The sequence below is a fragment of the Alosa pseudoharengus genome, unplaced genomic scaffold (genome assembly GCF_046254945.1).
Source record: "Alosa pseudoharengus isolate Yale_2024_CS ecotype anadromous, Long Island Sound unplaced genomic scaffold, YU_APseudo_1.1 YU_APseudo_1.1_scf_18, whole genome shotgun sequence".
Lineage (NCBI taxonomy): Eukaryota > Metazoa > Chordata > Actinopteri > Clupeiformes > Clupeidae > Alosa > Alosa pseudoharengus.
Window position 1 is genome coordinate 3388734 of NW_027468650.1, and position 18893 is coordinate 3407626.

Consider the following 18893-nt stretch of genomic DNA (forward strand, 5'->3'; position numbering starts at 1 on the left):
CAGCATAGACATTCTCTGATCAGGCGCGGAATCAAAACTAGCTACAAGTTGTAGCCTACAACGACTTTAGCCTTCAGTATTTACAGGGAAATACTTCATTTGAATATGAATGCACCAAGTGCCACGTTGTAAGCATTTAGAATATCTATGACACTATCGGGAAATCTGAAAACGGCCGGAATGTTTCGTTTATCATGACTGCGAATGTAGATTGGTGTTAGGGCCTCCACGAGGACTCGCATAACGTTAGCAGCTATCTAGGCCTGGCAAGCCACTTTTGATAGCCACTTAGCATACCTAGAACTACGTGTTTGAATTTAAATGCCACATATTCTATAACTAATACAATGTCTGGGTTCAGTTTTGGAACGACCACGTTGGGGCCCCCCAATACTGGAGGAGGGTTTTCTTTTGGAGCTGCAACAAGGTAACATTGTTTCTAAGCTTTGACATTAGCAGAGAATGTCTAATCCATAGCCGGGCTCTGACATTAGCTTCTAGCTAGCTATAAAGCTAACCAGCTAGCTGCCAAAGTTGGGCTGATGTCAACTTGCTCTCATACTCGCTGACTCCAGGGTAGCCAGTGAGCTACTAAAACTTAATCTAGTTTAACGTTAAATTAGTGGTGTTCTTGTTCTGTGAAAATATGTAAATCGTAACCCAATGTTTTATGAAATACGTTATCCGATTGTTGGGCGCGCAATGGTAACGTTAACATCTAAGTGTACGTTCAAATACGTTAACATCTAGCACTACCTTCTGAATTGTTCAAATATGGTAACGTTAACATAATCATCCTTATGTGGTGTCAACTTTCAGATTTGCACAATTACTTTCGGTCTAAGCTATCTTGGTGTGATGTGAATAACAATACTTTTGCACGTGGAAAACATTGCGGCGAAAATGTGTAAAATTCAAACTGGTATCTAAATTAAAACTCATATTGTAAGTAATGTATTGTAAGTTATTTTTGTGAACGAACAGTAACATATCCCAGACTGACCGTGTAAGAAATAACGTTGCCTATTGTGGTTTGTTTCCTGTGCTTTTGTGTTTCAGCGCCCCTGCAGCGCCAGCGAACACGACTGGTTTTTCATTTGGAGGTCTTGGGGGCGCTACTTCCACCCCGGTTGCTGCTGCTGCTGCCACAACAACTACCTCCGCAAGTTTATTCGGAGGTAGTGGCCTGTTAGCTCAGAAACCAGCTGGCGGCTTTGGCTTTGGTACACCTGCCGCAGGTAGATTCTATAAGAATGCTGATATAATGTGTTTTGGTACCCATTGTATATATTTGTTGACTATTTCTATCGATTGCACTGCAATGATAGTTAATGAGTCTAGTCTTATTTTCAATGTGGTTACCTACCAGCCAAGATGGTTTCATATTTGTGATTATTGTGAGATTACAGCATGTCTTACCACTTACCTCTAGGGGCTGCTGCAGCTGCACCAACCACTGGGCTCACACTAGGTAATCTTCAGCCTCACACTATTAAGCTTGTGTTGCCATTATATTCACATTAAGAGAATGCTGGAAAATGAACGTCTTAAAGAAACCTGAGTTTGTTGAATTCAACATGGAATTTTAGAACCTTGAATTGTTCTGAAATGGAATCTTGTGTTTAGAATGTTCCCCTGACTAGGTCCATCACCACCCTCGTGCTTTCTCTTACAGGTGCTCCTGCTGCAGCCGCTGCTGCTAATACAGGTTTCAGCTTTGGGAAGCCGGCTGCCTCCGCCACACCTTTCTCCCTGACGACCACCTCCTCCGCCCCGGCCACTGGCCTCACCTTTGGCTCGGGCCTCACGTCCACGGTGCCGCAGACCAGCCTGCCGGGGTTCTCTCTTAACCTCGGCGCCGCGGCAACCAGCTCCGCGGCCCACTCCACTGGCCTGTCCCTCGGCTCCAGCCTCTTCTCCAGCGCAGTGCCCACTGGTTAGCCTCGCATGCCTACACGTCCCCTGCACCCCTCCCTCCACAGCTGTGATGAGTGTGTCCAGAGTTGTGATTCCTCCATAGCTGTGATGAGTGTGTCCAGAGTTGTGATTCCTCCCTCCATAGCTGTGATGAGTGTGTCCAGAGTTGTGATCCCTCCCTCGACTGTTCTCTTCCTCAAAGCTGTTAAATGTTTGGCTCTGAATATGTCACTTCATCTGAATATCCGTAGGTCATGCAGATCAGTCAGGTGAGATGTAGTCAGACAACTGCAGGTCACAGTCAGGCCAGATGTAGTCTTCTCAGACATTTTATATGTGAGATAAACAATTATAACTGTCCAAGTGAGACAGAATTTCAATCAAGAAGCAGTGGACAATTTTCATTATATTGTATTCATTATACACTGGTTTGAATGTTTCAGGTTTGGGGCAGCCAACTCTGGGTGGAGGTTTGACTTTGGGTGGAGGTTTGACTTTGGGATCTTTGGTGTCCTCTGCTGCCACGACAACAGCTGCTGCGCCCAGCCTCGGCCTGGGTGGGGTGGACTTCAGCACCTCCTCGGAGAAGAAGAACGACAAGTCCTCCGGTGTCAGTCCACAGTGAGTAGTTCAGAATGGAACTTCCGTTGTTGCCACATGTGTACAACAACATTTACATGTATTAATTTAGCAGACGCTTTTTATCCAAAGTGACTTACACATGTCAATTATATTACAAGGGCCATTGGCCCCAGAGCAACTGGGAATTAAGTGCCTTGCTCAAGGGCACAGAGGTGGAAGCTGGGAATTGAACCCACAACTTTTCAGGCTACTGCCTGCTAGCCCAACTCTTTAGTCCCTATGCTACCACCACCCACTGACACCCATAATCGCCCACAACATTTGCTCAGTTGCTTAAGATCTGTTATTTCTGACTGTCTGACTACAGAGACAGCAAGGCTCTTAAAGATGAAAACCTACCTCCAGTCATCTGCCAGGACGTGGACAACTTCCAGTAAGTATTGTGACTTTCTGTCTTGCCACTGTGTGAGGTCCACTATGTGATTTCTAATCACAAACATTTCTAAAGTATATTACTGTAAATAAGATGTGAGTGTAGATTAGATATCAACAACCTATCTACAACCCTCACAGTCTATATGTTTTCAAAAGCCCGAAAGTGTATTGAAGCCTAAACTATCTGGGCCTGATTCCAATACCTGGATTGAGCCTAGTCCTAGTCTAGAAGCAAACTTCAGTGAAAATCACAGATGAAAAAAGCTTTTACACTTGCCTTTCACATATTATTGCCGAAATATTTAACTAACAAGTATTTGTTTGTTTGTTGTTGTGTTTCCTTGCCTTCCTACTATGTAAAGTGACCTTGGGTTTGAGAAAGGCGCTATATAAAATAAACTTCTTAGTATTATTTATTTATTATTGGGTGGTGCTGACAGAAATATAACTGAATTGACACAGTGGCAGAGTTTGACACTGGTGTGTGGGGTTGTATTGAAAACGATGTAATTTAATTCAATCTAATTTAATCCAATATCAAACACACACTCATGTCGGTGCCTATTTGCGGAGCGTAGGGTTATTTTATGTATGGGAAACTGTCCGTTTAAGTATGTTATCCAGAACAGAAGCGAATGTTTGCGGTGAACATGTTTCTATAAACTGATCAACTTGAACGATTTTGTGTAAACATTCCATCTCAATGGTAGCTCTCCGTCCAACTCCTAGCGTGCAGAGAATTACCTTCTCAAACTCAAAAGTGTTCGCAAACGTTAGCAACAAACTCAAGGCACACAGACTTTTTTTTTTTTTTTTTTTTTTGCAAATGTTGTGAATTTGAACTCACCTCTGATCTTATTTTCTTTGTCCATCAGGAAGTTTGTGAAGGAGCAGAAGCAGGTGCAGGAAGAGATCAGTCGCATGTCGTCCAAGGCCATGCTGAAGGTGCAGGACGACATCAAGAACCTGAAGCAGCTGCTCTCAGTCAGCGCCAGCGGCCTGCAGAGGAACGCACTGGCCATCGACAAGCTCAAGATGGAGACTGCACAGGTACGGCTTTCACTTCACCTACTGTAGAGCGCACAGGTACGGCTTTCACTACACCTACTGTAGAGCGCACAGGGCTTTCCCTTCACCTACTGTAGACCGCACAGGTACGGCTTTCACTACACCTACTGTAGACCGCACAGGTAGGGCTTTCACTACACCTACTGTAGACCGCACAGGTACGGCTTTCACTACACCTACTGTAGACCGCACAGGTAGGGCTTTCACTACACCTACTGTAGAGCGCACAGGTAGGGCTTTCACTTCACCTACTGTAGACCGCACAGGTAGGCTACACCGGGTACGTAACTGAAGCATTCTGCTGCAACAATTCGCTTCCACTATAAGCAATGGAACTGGCTACATCAGACGTGATGGCGGCGCGTACGTTTGAACAAGTTAGACCAGTCTTCTTAAACTATTTTTTACACTCCGTAAACAGTTCGTAAGTTGCGGACCTGGTGTCGCCCGGGCCTCAATCTTCACTAGTAAAGAGAAAGAAGGAAAACAGTGTTAAAATGGATGTAAAGAGTTAACACCGTAAACCTGAAATAAATTTCACCGTACTGTGAAAGAATATTTATTTGAATAGATTTGTCATTGAAGAACTGATAAAAATGGATTTCATGATGCCATTGTATGTTTTTGTAGGAGCTGAAGAATGCTGACATTGCCTTGAGAACTCAAAAGACCCCGCCGGGACTGCAGCATGAGAACACTGCTCCATCAGAGTGAGTGAAGCCGTACCTCAGAAACACGCTCTCTGGGCGCTATTATGGTTATGGTTATGGTTATGGTTATGGATTTAGCAGACGCCTTTGTCCAAAGCGACATATAAATACAAAACAACATAATAATATTTAAAAATGAACAGGGAACAGATTAAAATCTAGGTCAAATATAGTAAGGAGAATAGTTGTAGTACACAATAATATCAATTCAATCAATAGCCTAATAAAAAAAGCAATGTAAAAAAGGGGAAAGGCAATAATAAAACAATAATGTCAATTCAATCAATAATATAAAAACAATAACATGCTAAGACTACATTAAGGAGAATATCAATAATAAACAATAATGTCAAATTAATTAACAGCCCAATTAAAATAAAAACATTATATAAACCATAACACATAAGCGCTTAAACAACTAAGTATATGTTGAATAGGAATGTCTTTAGACCCCTCTTAAACGACCCAAAACTACCACAGGAACGGAGAGCACTGGGCAGTTCATTCCACCAACATGGAACCACTGAAGAAAAGAGTCTGGAATTAGACCCAGTTTTTATGACTGGTCGACACAACATACGCTCACCAGAAGACCGCAGTGGGCGGTTGGGCATGTAAGGCTTGATTATTGAATTAAAATAACTAGGAGCAGATCTAGTTAGTGTCCTATAGGCCAAAGTGAGAGATTTAAATTTAATTCTGGCTACTATAGGGAGCCAATGGAGAGTAACTAGGAGAGGAGTTACATGTGTCCTCTTTGGCTGATTGAAGACCAGGCGTGCTCCAGCATTTTGAATCAGCTGTAATGATCTTGTTACACAAGCGGGTAAGCCAGCTAATAGTGAATTACAATAGTCCAGCTTAGAGATGACCATGGTCTGAACAAGAAGTTGTGTGGAATCTTGTGTCAGATAAGGTCTGATCTTCCTAATGTTGTAAAGCATAAACCGGCATGATTTTGCAATAGAAGCTATATGCTCAGAGAAGTTAAGTCGGTCATCAATTACAACGCCCAAGTTTCGTGCCGATCTAGTTGGGGTCAGTGAAGTTGAGTCAAGCTGGATGTTAATCTGTTGGGGAATAGCTGTTTTAGCTGGAAACACCAAAAACTCTGTTTTTGAGAGATTAAGCTGAAGGTGCCGATCTTTCATCCAGGCTGAAATATCCTTAAGGCATGCAGAAATCCGGTGGGAAACACTAGAGTCATCAGGTGGGAAAGACAGGTAAAGTTGAGTGTCGTCTGCATAACAGTGATAGTCAAATCCATGGGAGCGAATGGTATCACCTAAGGAAGTGGTGTAAATAGAGAAAAGCAAGGGTCCTAATACTGATCCCTGAGGCACACCTGTGGTGAGGGCATGAGACTTAGATACCTGTCCCTGCCAAGACACGTTGAAAGAACGCGCTTTAAGGTAAGATTCAAACCAGTCAAGAGCTTTTCCAGAAATTCCCAGTTCAGATAGTATAGATAGGAGAATGTCATGGTTAACAGTATCAAAGGCTGCAGATAAATCTAGTAGAATTAATACTGATGACTGAGCAGAGGACTTAGCTACTCTCAATGCTTCAGTCACAGACAGAAGAGCAGTTTCAGTAGAATGACCACTCTTGAAACCAGACTGCATAGGGTCTAGTAGATTATTCTGATGAAGAAAGTCACAAACTTGCTTGAAGACCACTTTCTCCAAAACCTTTGACAAGAAAGGAAGAAGGGAGACAGGTCTGTAGTTCTTCACCTCAGTTGGATTAAGTGTACTTTTCTTTAGCAGAGGTGTAACCCTAGCCTGTTTAAAAGAATAAGGAACTATTCCAGAACTGAGAGAAGCATTAAATACATGTGTGACTGCTGGTAGAACAGCGGGTGAGATAGACTGTAGAAGAGTGGACGGGACAGGATCTAATGGGCATGTTGTTGGACGACATCGCTGAAGCAATTGAGAGACTGCTTCCTCATCAAGAGGAGAGAAAGAGTCAAATGATGGGGTCGTACTAACACAAGGCAAAGCCCTCCTTATAGGAGCATCAAACTGAGCACTTATTTTAGCAACTTTTTCAGTGAAAAATGTTGCAAAGTCATTTGCTGACAGTGAAGTAGTTGATGGTGGTGGTGGAGGATTGAGGAGAGATTTGAAAGTAGAAAAAAGTTGTCTACTGTCAGTGGCGCTCTCAATCTTGCTTTGATAGAATGCTATTACCCTTGCCCACCTGTAGGGGAGCCAGAGTATTGTATTATTATGAGCGTCGCGCAGTGAAGCGCATGTCCAAATTTCCGTCAAGGATTCCCGGGACACTAAGACCGGGGTACACGAAACTTGGTGGGCATGTAACCCCACATGGATAGCATGGAACCATCGTTTTTCGTTTTGATCTGTAGCCCCCCCCCCCCCCCCCCCCCGCTGGACTGGACCCCCCGAAAGGAGGGTAGGGCAGACACAGTTTTCTGTGAATATCTCGAGAACCGTAGGGTTTAGAAGGACCATTTTTTTTGTATGTTGATCTCAAAGGGCCATGTCAACCCATTCCATAACCACTCATTTCATGTATAGCGCCACCTAGTTAAACACAAAAAAGTAAAAATGAGGTGTTGTAATCGCAGGTATCTGTGACCTAACATAGTCAAAACTGCACGAAATTGGAACTGGAAGTGTAGGATCATTATGACACCCTCTGAATGCACGCCAAGTTTCGTGGAATTCCGTTCATGGGGGGCCACACAATAAATTAATTTATGTTACTATACACCAACTGGCCTGTAGGTGGCCGGAGACAGTTTTCTGTGAATATCTCGAGAACCGTAGGGCCTAGGAGGTCCACTTTTTTTGTTTGTTGGTCCGAAGGGGGCATGTCAACCTATCCCATTACCACTTATTTCATGTATAGCGCCACCTAGTTAAAAATTAAAAAGCAAAACATTAGGTGTTTTCATCACAATATCTCTGGCTGACATGGTCAAAACTGCACGAAATTGAAAGTGTAGGATCATTATGACACCCTCCGAATGCATGCCAAGTTTCGTGGACTTTCGTTCATGGGGGGCCTTACAATGAAATAATTTATGTGTACATTTAGTGACCGTACACCAACAAGGATTCCCGGGACACTGAAAGACCGGGGAACACGAAACTTGGTGGGCATGTAACCCCACATGGATAGCATGGAACATCATTTTTCGTTTTGATCTGTAGCCCCCCCGCTGGACTGGACCCCCCGAAAGGAGGGTAGGGCAGACACAGTTTTCTGTGAATGTCTTGAGAACCGTAGGGCCTAGGATGACCAATTTTTTGCATATGTTTGCCTCCAGGGGTCATGTAAACCCATTCCATATACACACATGTGCATAAACAGATACACACGCACACACATACATTCACAGTAATCCTACGTATGACACATACTCACACAGTAGACATATATACGCATGCACATGCACACACACAGGCACATAAACAGACAAACACACATGCACATGCACGCACGCACACACACACACCCACCCACCCACACACACATACATAAACATAAACATGTACACGCACACATGTACACAATTCAAGAATTTCTCAGAATTATGAACAGGCAAGATGGGGGTGGGGTTGTATAAAATGTATTTTACATGTGAAATCTATGAACTAATCATGTTTTGGTACTTGTTGTCTAGCAGATACCAGTGAAAATTGAGTGTGCATAATGCAATTCAGTGAGACAGTTAGAATCATATATGCCTTTCAGCGTGACTTATTTTTGTGGAAAACATGTGCTGGACTTGCTTTTGGGTGTTGGTGTCTTTCAAGCTTTTATTCTGATGTCAAATATTCCAGAATATTATACATTTTATGAGGTGTAGCAGTATGTAGCCAGTGGGTGGCTCTGGGCACTGAACGAGTTTGCTAACAAAGAGGCCATTGAAATTTTATCCAGCTTATGGATCAGATTTCTGGCCGACTGTTTGCATCCATTGATGAAAATGATGCCTGTATTTGTTGATAGTCCATACTGTGGTATATTGTGATCATTCATCCCCATTATAAGAATTTAAACTATGTCATCATTATGATATTTATCATATAATTGCACAATGATGTTTTGACACAGGGTCTAAAATTAGCCTGTCAAATGTTAGTAAAAGTCTGTCAATGAATGACATCTTTAATGGTAGGTTGCTGAAATAGGCCTATATTTACATTGCATTTTACAACTTATTTGTCAAGTGTACATCATTTGTACAGTATGAACATCATTTGTACAGTATGGCATGCGGTTATGTAATGTGGTTAGTAATATTGACACATTTTTACATTAAATTTCCAAGAAAATGTGTCATATATGGAGGTGTATGTTGTTATTGGGATATGAAATTACCTGTATCCTGATTGAGAATTCGGTCGTATTGTACAGCCCTGTTTTTGATTAGCGTCTCCTCCTGCCTGTAGTTATTTCCGCGGCCTGGTGGAGCAGTTCGAGGTCCAGCTGCAGCAGTACCGCCAGCAGATCGAGGAGCTGGAGAACCACCTGACCACCCAGGGGAGCGGCTCCCACATCACCCCGCAAGGTACTGAGCTCGCTGCTCTCACAGCCACTGCTCACACATGTCAGGTGCTCACACATGTCAGGTGCTCATCATCTACTCTCACAGCCACTGCTCATACATGTCAGGTGCTCACACATGTCAGGTGCTCATACATGTCAGGTGCTCATCATCTACTCTCACAGCCACTGCTCATACATGTCAGGTGCTCATCATCTACTCTCACAGCCACTGCTCATACATGTCAGGTGCTCATACATGTCAGGTGCTCATACATGTCAGGTGCTCATCATCTACACTCAGCCTGTTGTCTTATACTCCATCAATCAACCTGTATTAATATGAGTGTCCATAGCTGTACAAGTTAATCACTTTGGATGATGGCATACACTACATAAAAAGACCCTTTTTGTGTACTTGTCACACTGCGTAGCTGACATGACATGGATTACAGATAGATAAGATACAGTAACTCTTATATTGCTTTTACTGATTGTATTTTATTGTTTTATTTTACGCAGTCAAAAGAAGTCTCTGTTGCTATGGTTTTTGCCATTCTGTTGAATTTTCTTATTGGTGTTTTTGCAAACAGATCTTTCCTTGGCCATGCAGAGGCTCTATCAGACGTTTGTGGCCTTAGCTGCTCAACTACAGACAGTGCATGAGAATGTGAAGGTGAGTCGAATGTTCACGTGTGTGTGAGAGAGATATCGGGTACCCAATTTTATGTTTATTTATTGAAGTGGGACAGTGTACATTAATTAACGTGCTCCTTTAAATAAACCATGTAAATGTACCAGAATTAGCCACACAATCTAGTGTTCATCTGCATCTATTCTTCCATCTGTAGTAAAGTTAATATGCTTAGAGGGATGGCCACCTCTGTGAGAGAGAATAAATCGCGGATAAGTGCTTTGTTATCTACTTGTCCACACCGATAATAAGGGTTAAATACACATAAGTATTGCTCTAGCTAACTGCTAGAGGTTAAAATGTTAAGTTTAGGTTAGAATGTGCAATTTGCATGTGCAATCTGAATGTTACACATAACACATCGTTACAACTACTGATAGGTTACATCATAGCGATGTTCTTCAGACAATTAAACATTAAAAAAAGCCTTGCGTATTGAAGCAAACAATGTGCACAGATGGCCCAATTTCTGTTTGCCTCAACAGAGACGGAGGGTTTTTAAGAAATAGAGTTCAGATTCAGTCAGGAGTTGCTGTGCTATTATACCCTCTGAAGTAGTACAGAACACTGTAGAAAGTTAGACATTCCTTTAGCCAGCTGGAATCAACCGGGATATTAAAGGACAAATCCGTAACAATCTGATCTGATTCATTGGGCTATTGGGCACTCTGGTTAATACATGGGTGCAGTTAATACATGGTTTTGTTTTTATTTTAATTGGCATGAAACACTGTCCTGTGCAATGTGACTAATACACAGGAAATTACTCTAGACCCTTGGTTGTTTGACAGTGGCACTGAATTAAAACCAGACCTGTTTCTGTAAAGAAAATCATAGTACAGGCTCAGGATACTCAATTCACAAATGTTAGTGTAAACTTTACCCTGCAAAAGAAAAAATCTTACCCTGCAAAAGAACCATCTTAACTTGGCCTGGGCTCATTTGAAAAGGAAAGGTTCTGTGGTTAAAACAATGGAAATTTGCAATTCTTTTTAGAAATAATGGCCTCCTGGGCTAAAGTGGAAAGGGAATATCCAACTTCACTTGTTATAGTGCTCAGTTCAAAACCCAGCATCTATGGAGGTGCATTAGTGCCTATGGCATGGACACCTTACTCACCTGGCAATCAATTCTAAATGATGTACAGAGGCTTTGACATCAACAAATTTCACGTATTTAAACAGTATATCTCCATAGAGGACACTCCAGACTGTTGAGCAGCAGAAATCCTATATTGGGTAGGAATGGGATGGCATTTCATTCTTAAAACTCTAGCAACTGGTCTCCTCAGTTCCTAAACACTTACAGAATGTTGTTAAATGAAGAGGTGAAGCAGCACAGTGGTACATTTTCGCTCTCTCTTCAAACTAGTTTTGATGGGCATGTCAAGAATAAAGATGAAATGTCGAGATTGAAGTCGACATGATATTTCGACTTTATTCTCGACATTTTAAGTTTAATCTAGTCATGGCAAAAAAAAATCTCACATGTGTGGCCCAAATACTCTGTCGTATGATTGGCTGTTGAGTTCAGATATCAACATTCTATTACAGAATTAGAGACAGCATCTTTAATGAGAGTTTGGTCCTTGCCATAATTATATGAACTAAATACGTAGTCACCAATACTGTCAGCATATCCATTAATCCATATCAGTCCTTTTCTTTATTGCTTTATCTTGTATTTATTTAATTTAACTTGTATTGTCATCTTGTCGCCCCCGCTCAGATCTTGAAGCACCAGTACCTGAACTACCGGAGGGCGTTCCTGGAGGACTCCACTGACGTGTTTGAGTCCAAGCGTGCCGCCACCAAGAAGTATCAGAGTGCCCCGCGCGTCACCACCGGCCCCGCACCGTTCAGCAGCGTCCCCAATGCCACGGCCGTTGCCATGGCAGCCACACTGACGCAGCAACAGCAGCCTGCTCCAGGTCTGATCGCCTTCAAGTTCTAGAACCATTCTTGCTCTTAAGCCTGGGAGAGAGGGAGAGGGAGAGGGAGAGGGAGAGAAAGCAAAGCAGGGGAGTGATGGAGAGGCAGAGAAAGAGATAAAAGGGTTGGATGAATAAAGAGTGACCCGGTTAGTCTTTGTTCTCCGTGTTTTCTTATCATCTTTCGCTGTTTCCGTGAGGCTTGCTCTCTCCGGAGCGGCAGGTTTTCTTTTTTCTTTCTTTAATTTTCCCCACTTCCCTAATGTGTCCCATCACTGTCAGCCGTTCTCTGCCTCACTGAATTAAAATGCCCTGCTCTTCGATTGATGGACGTAGAGTGTGCTGACCGATCCCACACTCAGCCTTTCATTTCTGAGGAAATAAAATAGAAAAAAGCTCTTATCATGATCAATAGGGTGATTCAGGAGTTTTGGTGTCTGCTGTAAGGAGCTCTGTAGAAATGGCCATGCGATTTTCAAAGGGCTTGAGAGGTCGGTCTTCATAATAATAGTATGTTGAGCCAGTTTTAGCAAACACTGAATGGACAGTGGCGATCTTAATACAAAATGTGCCGTCACTTTCACTTAAATTGTGTGATCTGAGTGTTGTAGTATTGTTTTTAAGGGTGCTGTGTGTTTGTGGATTTTTTTTGTTAAGGAGATAGTGAAACACGTTTGGGAAACTCAGCTTTGGGAACTTGTGTGTTGAACTGATGGTATTTAGTTTTATTATGGTTTACAGTGCAGTGTGTGTGATCTTTGGGGTCGGACGTATATCCTGGATATCTTGCAAATTGTCTAGAGGGAGATTTTGCCTTTCTTGCAAGTTCTTTCTGAACAGCACTAATGTAGCAGATCGTCAGAACCCCTCAAATGGTGCCCCATAGCAGGCCACTCACGTCAAAAGATATAACCTCTACACTGCACTCTACATCTTGCACTACCAGTCCTGCCTTGAAACATCCCCTCTGCTCCCAAACACCTTTGTCTTGTGTACGTGTCCTCACATTGCCAGTAGGGTAGACCAAATGTGTGCTTGATTCTGTATCTCAGTATGCATAAATTATTACATTTTGAGATTGAGAAGAGATCTAGTCATCCTTAGCAATAAGCTCTTTGAGACTTTAGCTTTTAAGCACAAGCTAGAGTTGTTGTTAAATACACATAGCCAAATACAGTGTTAATGTAATTATTAACTGATCAAAGAAAATGTTTACCACACACACACACAGTAGTACCCTACTCTTATTCCCACAATCCCACCCCAGTTTGATTAGACTTTACTTTTGCATGATGAAAATTAAGTGATCAACATTTGAACCAAATTTGTGTCTAATAACATAAGCACTTGTGCCACGACAGTGTGTTTGGCCTATAAATGCTTTTTTTTTTTAAATGGATGGAAGTGGCAAGGTACTGTTGTTCTTGTTTGTCAATTTAAATTAAATCATTATGGGAAAGGTTAGCCCCCCCTCCCCCACTCAAATGTATACCTGCCTAATTTTCCTGGCATTTGAAAATCTCAGGCAAAAGTCATGTGTGTAAGCCTACATATTGGCCTAGAACAACGTAACTTCTCTTTTTAAAAACAGAGAGCATATCACACTGTCGGACTGTTTTGCATTGGCGTGCCTCGGTCAAATGTAAGAACATATCTGTTACAAGACTGGAAATCCTGGATTTCCGTGAAGAAGCCAGCTGATTATGGCGTTAATATTAATGTTTGTCGTTGGTTGCCAACCAGTTTTACCATTTTCATTAAGGCCTTGAATCCGTTATGACTCATCATTGAGACTTCACTATTTTGCTTAAGGATTCAAGATAAGTGTGAGGTGTGCATTTCTACTTTGAGTTTAGATTATGGGTGCCATTATATGAATGTTTATTTTCGTCATTTCTTTTTTGTTTAGATGGCATGTTTGCCGTTGGCATGACGTTTTTTTTATATTATTATTATACACATTTGTGTGAAGGAATTAATATTTGACACCATCTTTAGTAATTTGATTCTACCATTCCTTATTCACCGTAACCGTGGCAGCCCTTCAGGTTTCCATGGAGACCAAATGGAAGTACTTGCAGGTTCCATATCGCAATTGATGTAGGTTTTCACAGTCTATAACAAGAATAGTCACAGTTCTGGAAGCCATGTACACATCTTAGCATAGTATTTTGAAGTTGAAATGGGAAAAAAAAAAAAAAAAAACATGGTAGATATTTTTGCCAGGGAGCATAGCTACTCAAAAGCATCAAGTAATTGTCTTAATGTGCCTCCAGATCCAGCAGAATCACAGACAAGATGCTTAATATTCAGTGCCATAATAGAAACATAAAAGATGTTACCCCTAATATATGCAGAAGAATCCACCATCTATATAAATGTACTCCCCATCACCTGTAGGCTTCCTTGTGTAGTTTATCTGGACTATTCAAGCAAACTCAAGGCGTAGTCTGTAGCTACACAGCAAAGAAATGTGAAATCAAATTTCTATTTTTCAGTCCACTTTATTGAAGGGCTACAGTGATCTACCGCTTACTATTGTATAAGGTGTGGATGTACTGTTCGTCAAGTTAACATGTAGTTTAATGCCAAAAGCAGTATTGGATAACACCATTTGGCCATGTTTGGCTGTAAACACAACAAAAATAAGCTGCTACTCTGGACATTTGTCCAGATCCTTGCAAAACTGGAGTTCTTGCTTCTGACTTAACTCTATTTGGTGCTTCAGTGGGTGGGTGACGACACTAGAATGTTGATGACTTTGTCAGTAAAAATGGGAAATGACATGGATTTGTCCTGATGAGTATTGCAGTGGTTTCTCCTGGGTTTTGGTGAAAGTATGATAGCATCAATCTGCCGAATGTTATTTATGCACTTGCACCGTTGTGTGTGAGAACAGTATGGTAATTTATTCAAAGGGGTTGTCCTTGAGGAATTCAGAAGACTGGGATTGTGGGTTTTTTTTTTTTTTTTTTTTTTTTTTTTTTTGGTAGAAGTGGTGCTTTTGTTTAATAATCTCTCGAGTGCGGTCATGAGGCCTTCGTTGTCGTGGTGATTGCCCTCTTCAGTGAAACCTGGCGCGGGGACATTTTCCGCTTCCCGCTTTTGAGGTCCGAGTGACAGAAAGAGATTGGCCTAGTTCACGTCATGGAACGTCGTCTTAACAACTCCGAACTCTACAAAATTATGTTCCCAGGCATTTCTGTTTGTCTGTATTGTAGTTGTATGTTTTTTATTTAAAGATATGACACGTCATGATCTGTGTATCATGTTATTTTTAGAGGTACAGGCAGTCAGCTTTTATCCCAGATGTTTTCCCCTTGCTGGTCAGGTTCCATAGTTAGGCTTATGTCTTGATGATACTAGTGGGGCGTTTGATCAGGAAGTTTACAGAGAGAGACAGAGAAATGTCAGGTCTCTAAGTTTATTTAATTTGAGGGCTTTTGTTTAAGATGAGTGCAGTATACATTTGCTTGTTGATTGCATATTATATGGTGTGCCTTTTTAAAACCTAGATACAATATATATATATATAACATGTTTGAAATGCATTTTTGGCACATATTAGCCTTCGATCTTTGAGACAATTTTGACACATGTAAATGAAATATAGCAAGAAAATAACAATCAGTTTTGTCTTCAACTGTTTGTCATGTTTTATGTAAGTGAATTGTTTAATGGACAATAAATGCGTTTCTAAAGAAAAAAAAAGCCCTTGTCTTGGTTTCTTTTTGACTGATAAGTAACTTCTCAACAATGAATTGGATTGATAGCAAGATGCAGACATTCATGTCTCTTTGCTGCATCTCTTAAATTATATAAGCCAATCAAGCTTGATGGTTATAACCAGCTAAAAGGAAACGAGACAGGAGCATGCAGGTTCACACGGACCGGGGGGGGGGTAAAAGTGTTAACCTTTGACCTCTGACCTTTTGATAGCCAGATGTTTTAGTATTGCAAGTCAGGGGCTCAGGTAAGTGGCATGAAGTACAGGTTTCAGAAGTGAGCAAGTGGGTATTGGCGAGTCAGGTGTAGAGCAGCGACAGGCCAACTGTTGGTTTCATGAGTAGCCTCTACACTGACCCAGGGGACTGCTTTTGGCCTTCACACCGGCACTGTTTTTCCCCTCCAACCCTCACTGCAGGTTTGGCTTTGGAACTCATGTTGTTGCTGTGGAGACAACCCGGAAGCTTTTTTTTGTTTGTTTCCTTTTCCTTTTGTTCTTTGTTTTGTGTCCTGTGTGAGTGTTGAGTGCACGGGGGTAGGTGCAGGGTCCTCCGTTGGGAGTAAGTTCCTGTGCTTTCTTTCTCTGTCTCAGGGTCACAGGCCGCCCTGGGGGCTGGCTTTGGGGCTCCCTTCGCCCCAGGCATGGGCTCTTCTGGCCTCGGAGGTACCTCAACTCCTGTACTGTCATCTCAGCTTTGCCACTTGTGTAACCTCTTGCCTCTGCCTATTTCCACCCCCTCACCCCCACCCCCCAAAAAAAACCTAATCATGTGGACAAAAGCTTATTGAGTATGACTACAGAGACCCAGTGTTGTTTCCTTATTGAAGTGATCTCCTCCCCCCTCCACCTCCTCCTTACCCCCTCCTGTGTTCTCGTATATTAGATTGAGGTAGCTTTTCACCTCCTGTGGCAGACCACTCAGACTGCTCAATGCTCCATGTCTGCACTCGTCCGATCCTCCTCCTGTGGCTGTGATTTATTTCATCTCCATTGTGTTTCCTCATGAGCTCAGGAAGTGAAAGTGAGGTAGTGAGTGAGTGAATTCTCCATTGGCTGCTAGTGAGTAAGCAAGTGTGTGTGTGTGTGTGTGTGTGTGTGTGTGTGGGGTTGATTTGATAAGTGACGAAATGACCAGTGTAACTGGCTGAGCTGATCAGAGGTGTCCTGCCCTCTCTTGTGTCCAGCAGCGTTTGGAAGCGGGCCTGGGTTCGGCAACGTGGCCCCGGGCAGCTCCTCGTTCGGGTTCTCCTCCAGCAAGCCTTCAGGCGGCAGTCTGAGTGCAGGTGTGTTCCATCCCCTGCTTCCACTCATCTTCTGCTCATCCCCTGCTTCCACTCATCCCCTGCTTCCACTCATCCCCTGCTCATCCCCCTGCTTCCACTCATCCCCTGCTTCCACTCATCCCCTGCTCATCCCCTGCTTCCACTCATCCCCTGCTCATCCCCCTGCTTCCACTCATCCCCTGCTTCCACTCATCCCCTGCTCACCCCCTGCTTCCTCTCATCCCCTGCTTCCTCTCATCCCCTGCTCATCCCCTGCTTCCACTCATCCCCTGCTCATCCCCTGCTTCCTCTCATCCCCTGCTCATCCCCTGCTTCCTCTCATCCCCTGCTCCCACTCATCCCCTGCTTCCTCTCATCCCCTGCTCATCCCCTGCTTCCACTCATCCCCTGCTTCCACTCATCCCCTGCTTCCTCTCATCCCCTGCTCATCCCCTGCTTCCTCTCATCCCCTGCTTCCTCTCATCCCCTGCTCATCCCCTGCTTCCTCTCATCCTCTGCTCATCCCCTGCTTCCGCTGATCCCTTGAATGGAATTCCCAAGTCCTGTAAAACAGACGGAGTTGAAATGACATGCTCAGATTAGCCTGAACTCCGAATTTCAAGCTCTCATCACTCAAACAAGTTTAGACTTTGCAGTTCTCTCAACAGCAGTTGATAATATCTTGTCCACGATTGTAATCCATTCACCACATTTTGCCAAATTCAGAGAATGGCTCATCGTGGTTGTCTAGGTTTTCAATTCAGACTTGTTCATACACAGTCCTTGGTCTATAAATAAAACATATTAGCATTTAAGCTTGCTAATTGACTTGTTACTGATATATTAACATGTTGCACCATTAAAGAGCAAAATATCTCCAACATTTTGCCAGAATTGTTGATTTATATCTCGGTTACATGTTGCTGTACAGTACACACTTGCTATACATACTGTACTTATAACTCTTTTTTTTCCCCCCCCCACACCCTCTCAGGCTTTGGCAGCTCCAGCACGTCAGGTTTTAACTTCAGCAACCCTGGTATCAACGCCTCAGCTGGGCTGACGTTTGGCGTGTCCAACGCTCCGGCGGCAGGGTTCGGCACCTCTGCTCCCCTCCTACAGCTGAAGAAGCCCCCCGCGGGCAACAAACGGGGCAAAAGATAAACCCCCCGGCGGAGTGGTGGGGGTAAAAAGCTAGACGTCGTCCAGGGCAGTGGTAGATTGAGAAGCATCTGTGTTAAAATGTCTATTTTTATACATCAGGCAGGGACGTAAGGGATAAGTCATTAGCACATTTAAAAAATGAGATCTCTCTGTTGTCTTTGTTTTTCTTTTTGTGTTTTTTTTTCCCTGCGTTCTTGATTATGATGCACCTCTTCCTTTTTGTGTCTGATAGATGGACGCAGGAAGTTTGTGCTGATGTTGTCATTTGTAGATGTTGTGGATGAACTTCTAAGAATACCTAAAGCAACTGATGAAAGTTTGGAGCACACTTGCAAATCTTCTTGCTTTGTGTTGATTATGCATTCATATGCATGTGCACTGTGTGTGTGAGGGAGGGGGTGTGTGGACCTCTTACCGTGTCTTGATTCAACGTGTTAGTCCTGTATTTCTTTAAGTCAAGGAGCCTGGTTTGCCTGTGTAAAAGTCAGTCGGTTCTCTTTGTTACTCTGAACTCCCTTTGTTTCCTTTACCAAATAGTGCAAAAGGTCTTTTGTACAAGTCCGCAGAAGTTATGTGTATATGTGTATTTTTCAATTTTGAAAGAGCAGTTTAATAATAAAAATAATGAATGATTTTTTGTTTTACCTTTTGAATTTATATGCTTCCATACCATGCAAAGCCTATAGAATATCGGGTTGATAATGTTCACATTTCCACATTTTCACCAGTAACTGACAACACTCGCAACACGATTTGGGAATAAATAAATAAAATACTTAGATGAGCAGTATTATGATGATAAAAAGCCTAAAAAAGAGGGATAATGATGGATGTAGCCTACATTAAAAATTGAGAGGAAAAAAACATACACAGGTTTGGG

General features: G+C 42.6%; 1 protein-coding gene across 3 annotated transcripts; it reads left to right on the forward strand.

Annotated features, from left to right (window-relative positions):
* The first annotated feature begins 9 nt into the window (after positions 1-9).
* nup58 (nucleoporin 58) lies at positions 10-18646 on the forward strand. 3 transcript variants are annotated; one of them, XM_076290071.1, is made up of 13 exons: positions 10-427; positions 1060-1238; positions 1433-1471; positions 1676-1936; positions 2361-2538; positions 2867-2932; positions 3810-3984; positions 4633-4712; positions 9143-9261; positions 9830-9912; positions 11659-11860; positions 16772-16870; positions 17844-18646. In XM_076290071.1, the coding sequence occupies exons 1-13, from the start codon at positions 348-350 to the stop codon at positions 18011-18013; spliced, it is 1731 nt and encodes a 576-aa protein (XP_076146186.1). In that variant the 5' UTR covers positions 10-347; the 3' UTR covers positions 18014-18646. The 3 variants fall into 3 exon arrangements, with proteins under 3 accessions (XP_076146186.1, XP_076146187.1, XP_076146188.1); XM_076290072.1 differs by having other exon boundaries at positions 16775-16870; XM_076290073.1 differs by lacking the exon at positions 16772-16870.
* The last annotated feature ends 247 nt before the right edge of the window (positions 18647-18893 follow it).

Coding starts and splice junctions, on each gene's coding strand:
- nup58 (XM_076290071.1), top strand. CDS start 348: ATGTCTGGGTTCAGTTTTGGAACGACCACGTTGGGGCCCCCCAATACT. Junction 1,472..1,675: donor AACCACTGGGCTCACACTAG/GTAATCTTCAGC, acceptor TTTCTCTTACAG/GTGCTCCTGCTGCAGCCGCT. Junction 4,713..9,142: donor GAGAACACTGCTCCATCAGA/GTGAGTGAAGCC, acceptor TCCTGCCTGTAG/TTATTTCCGCGGCCTGGTGG.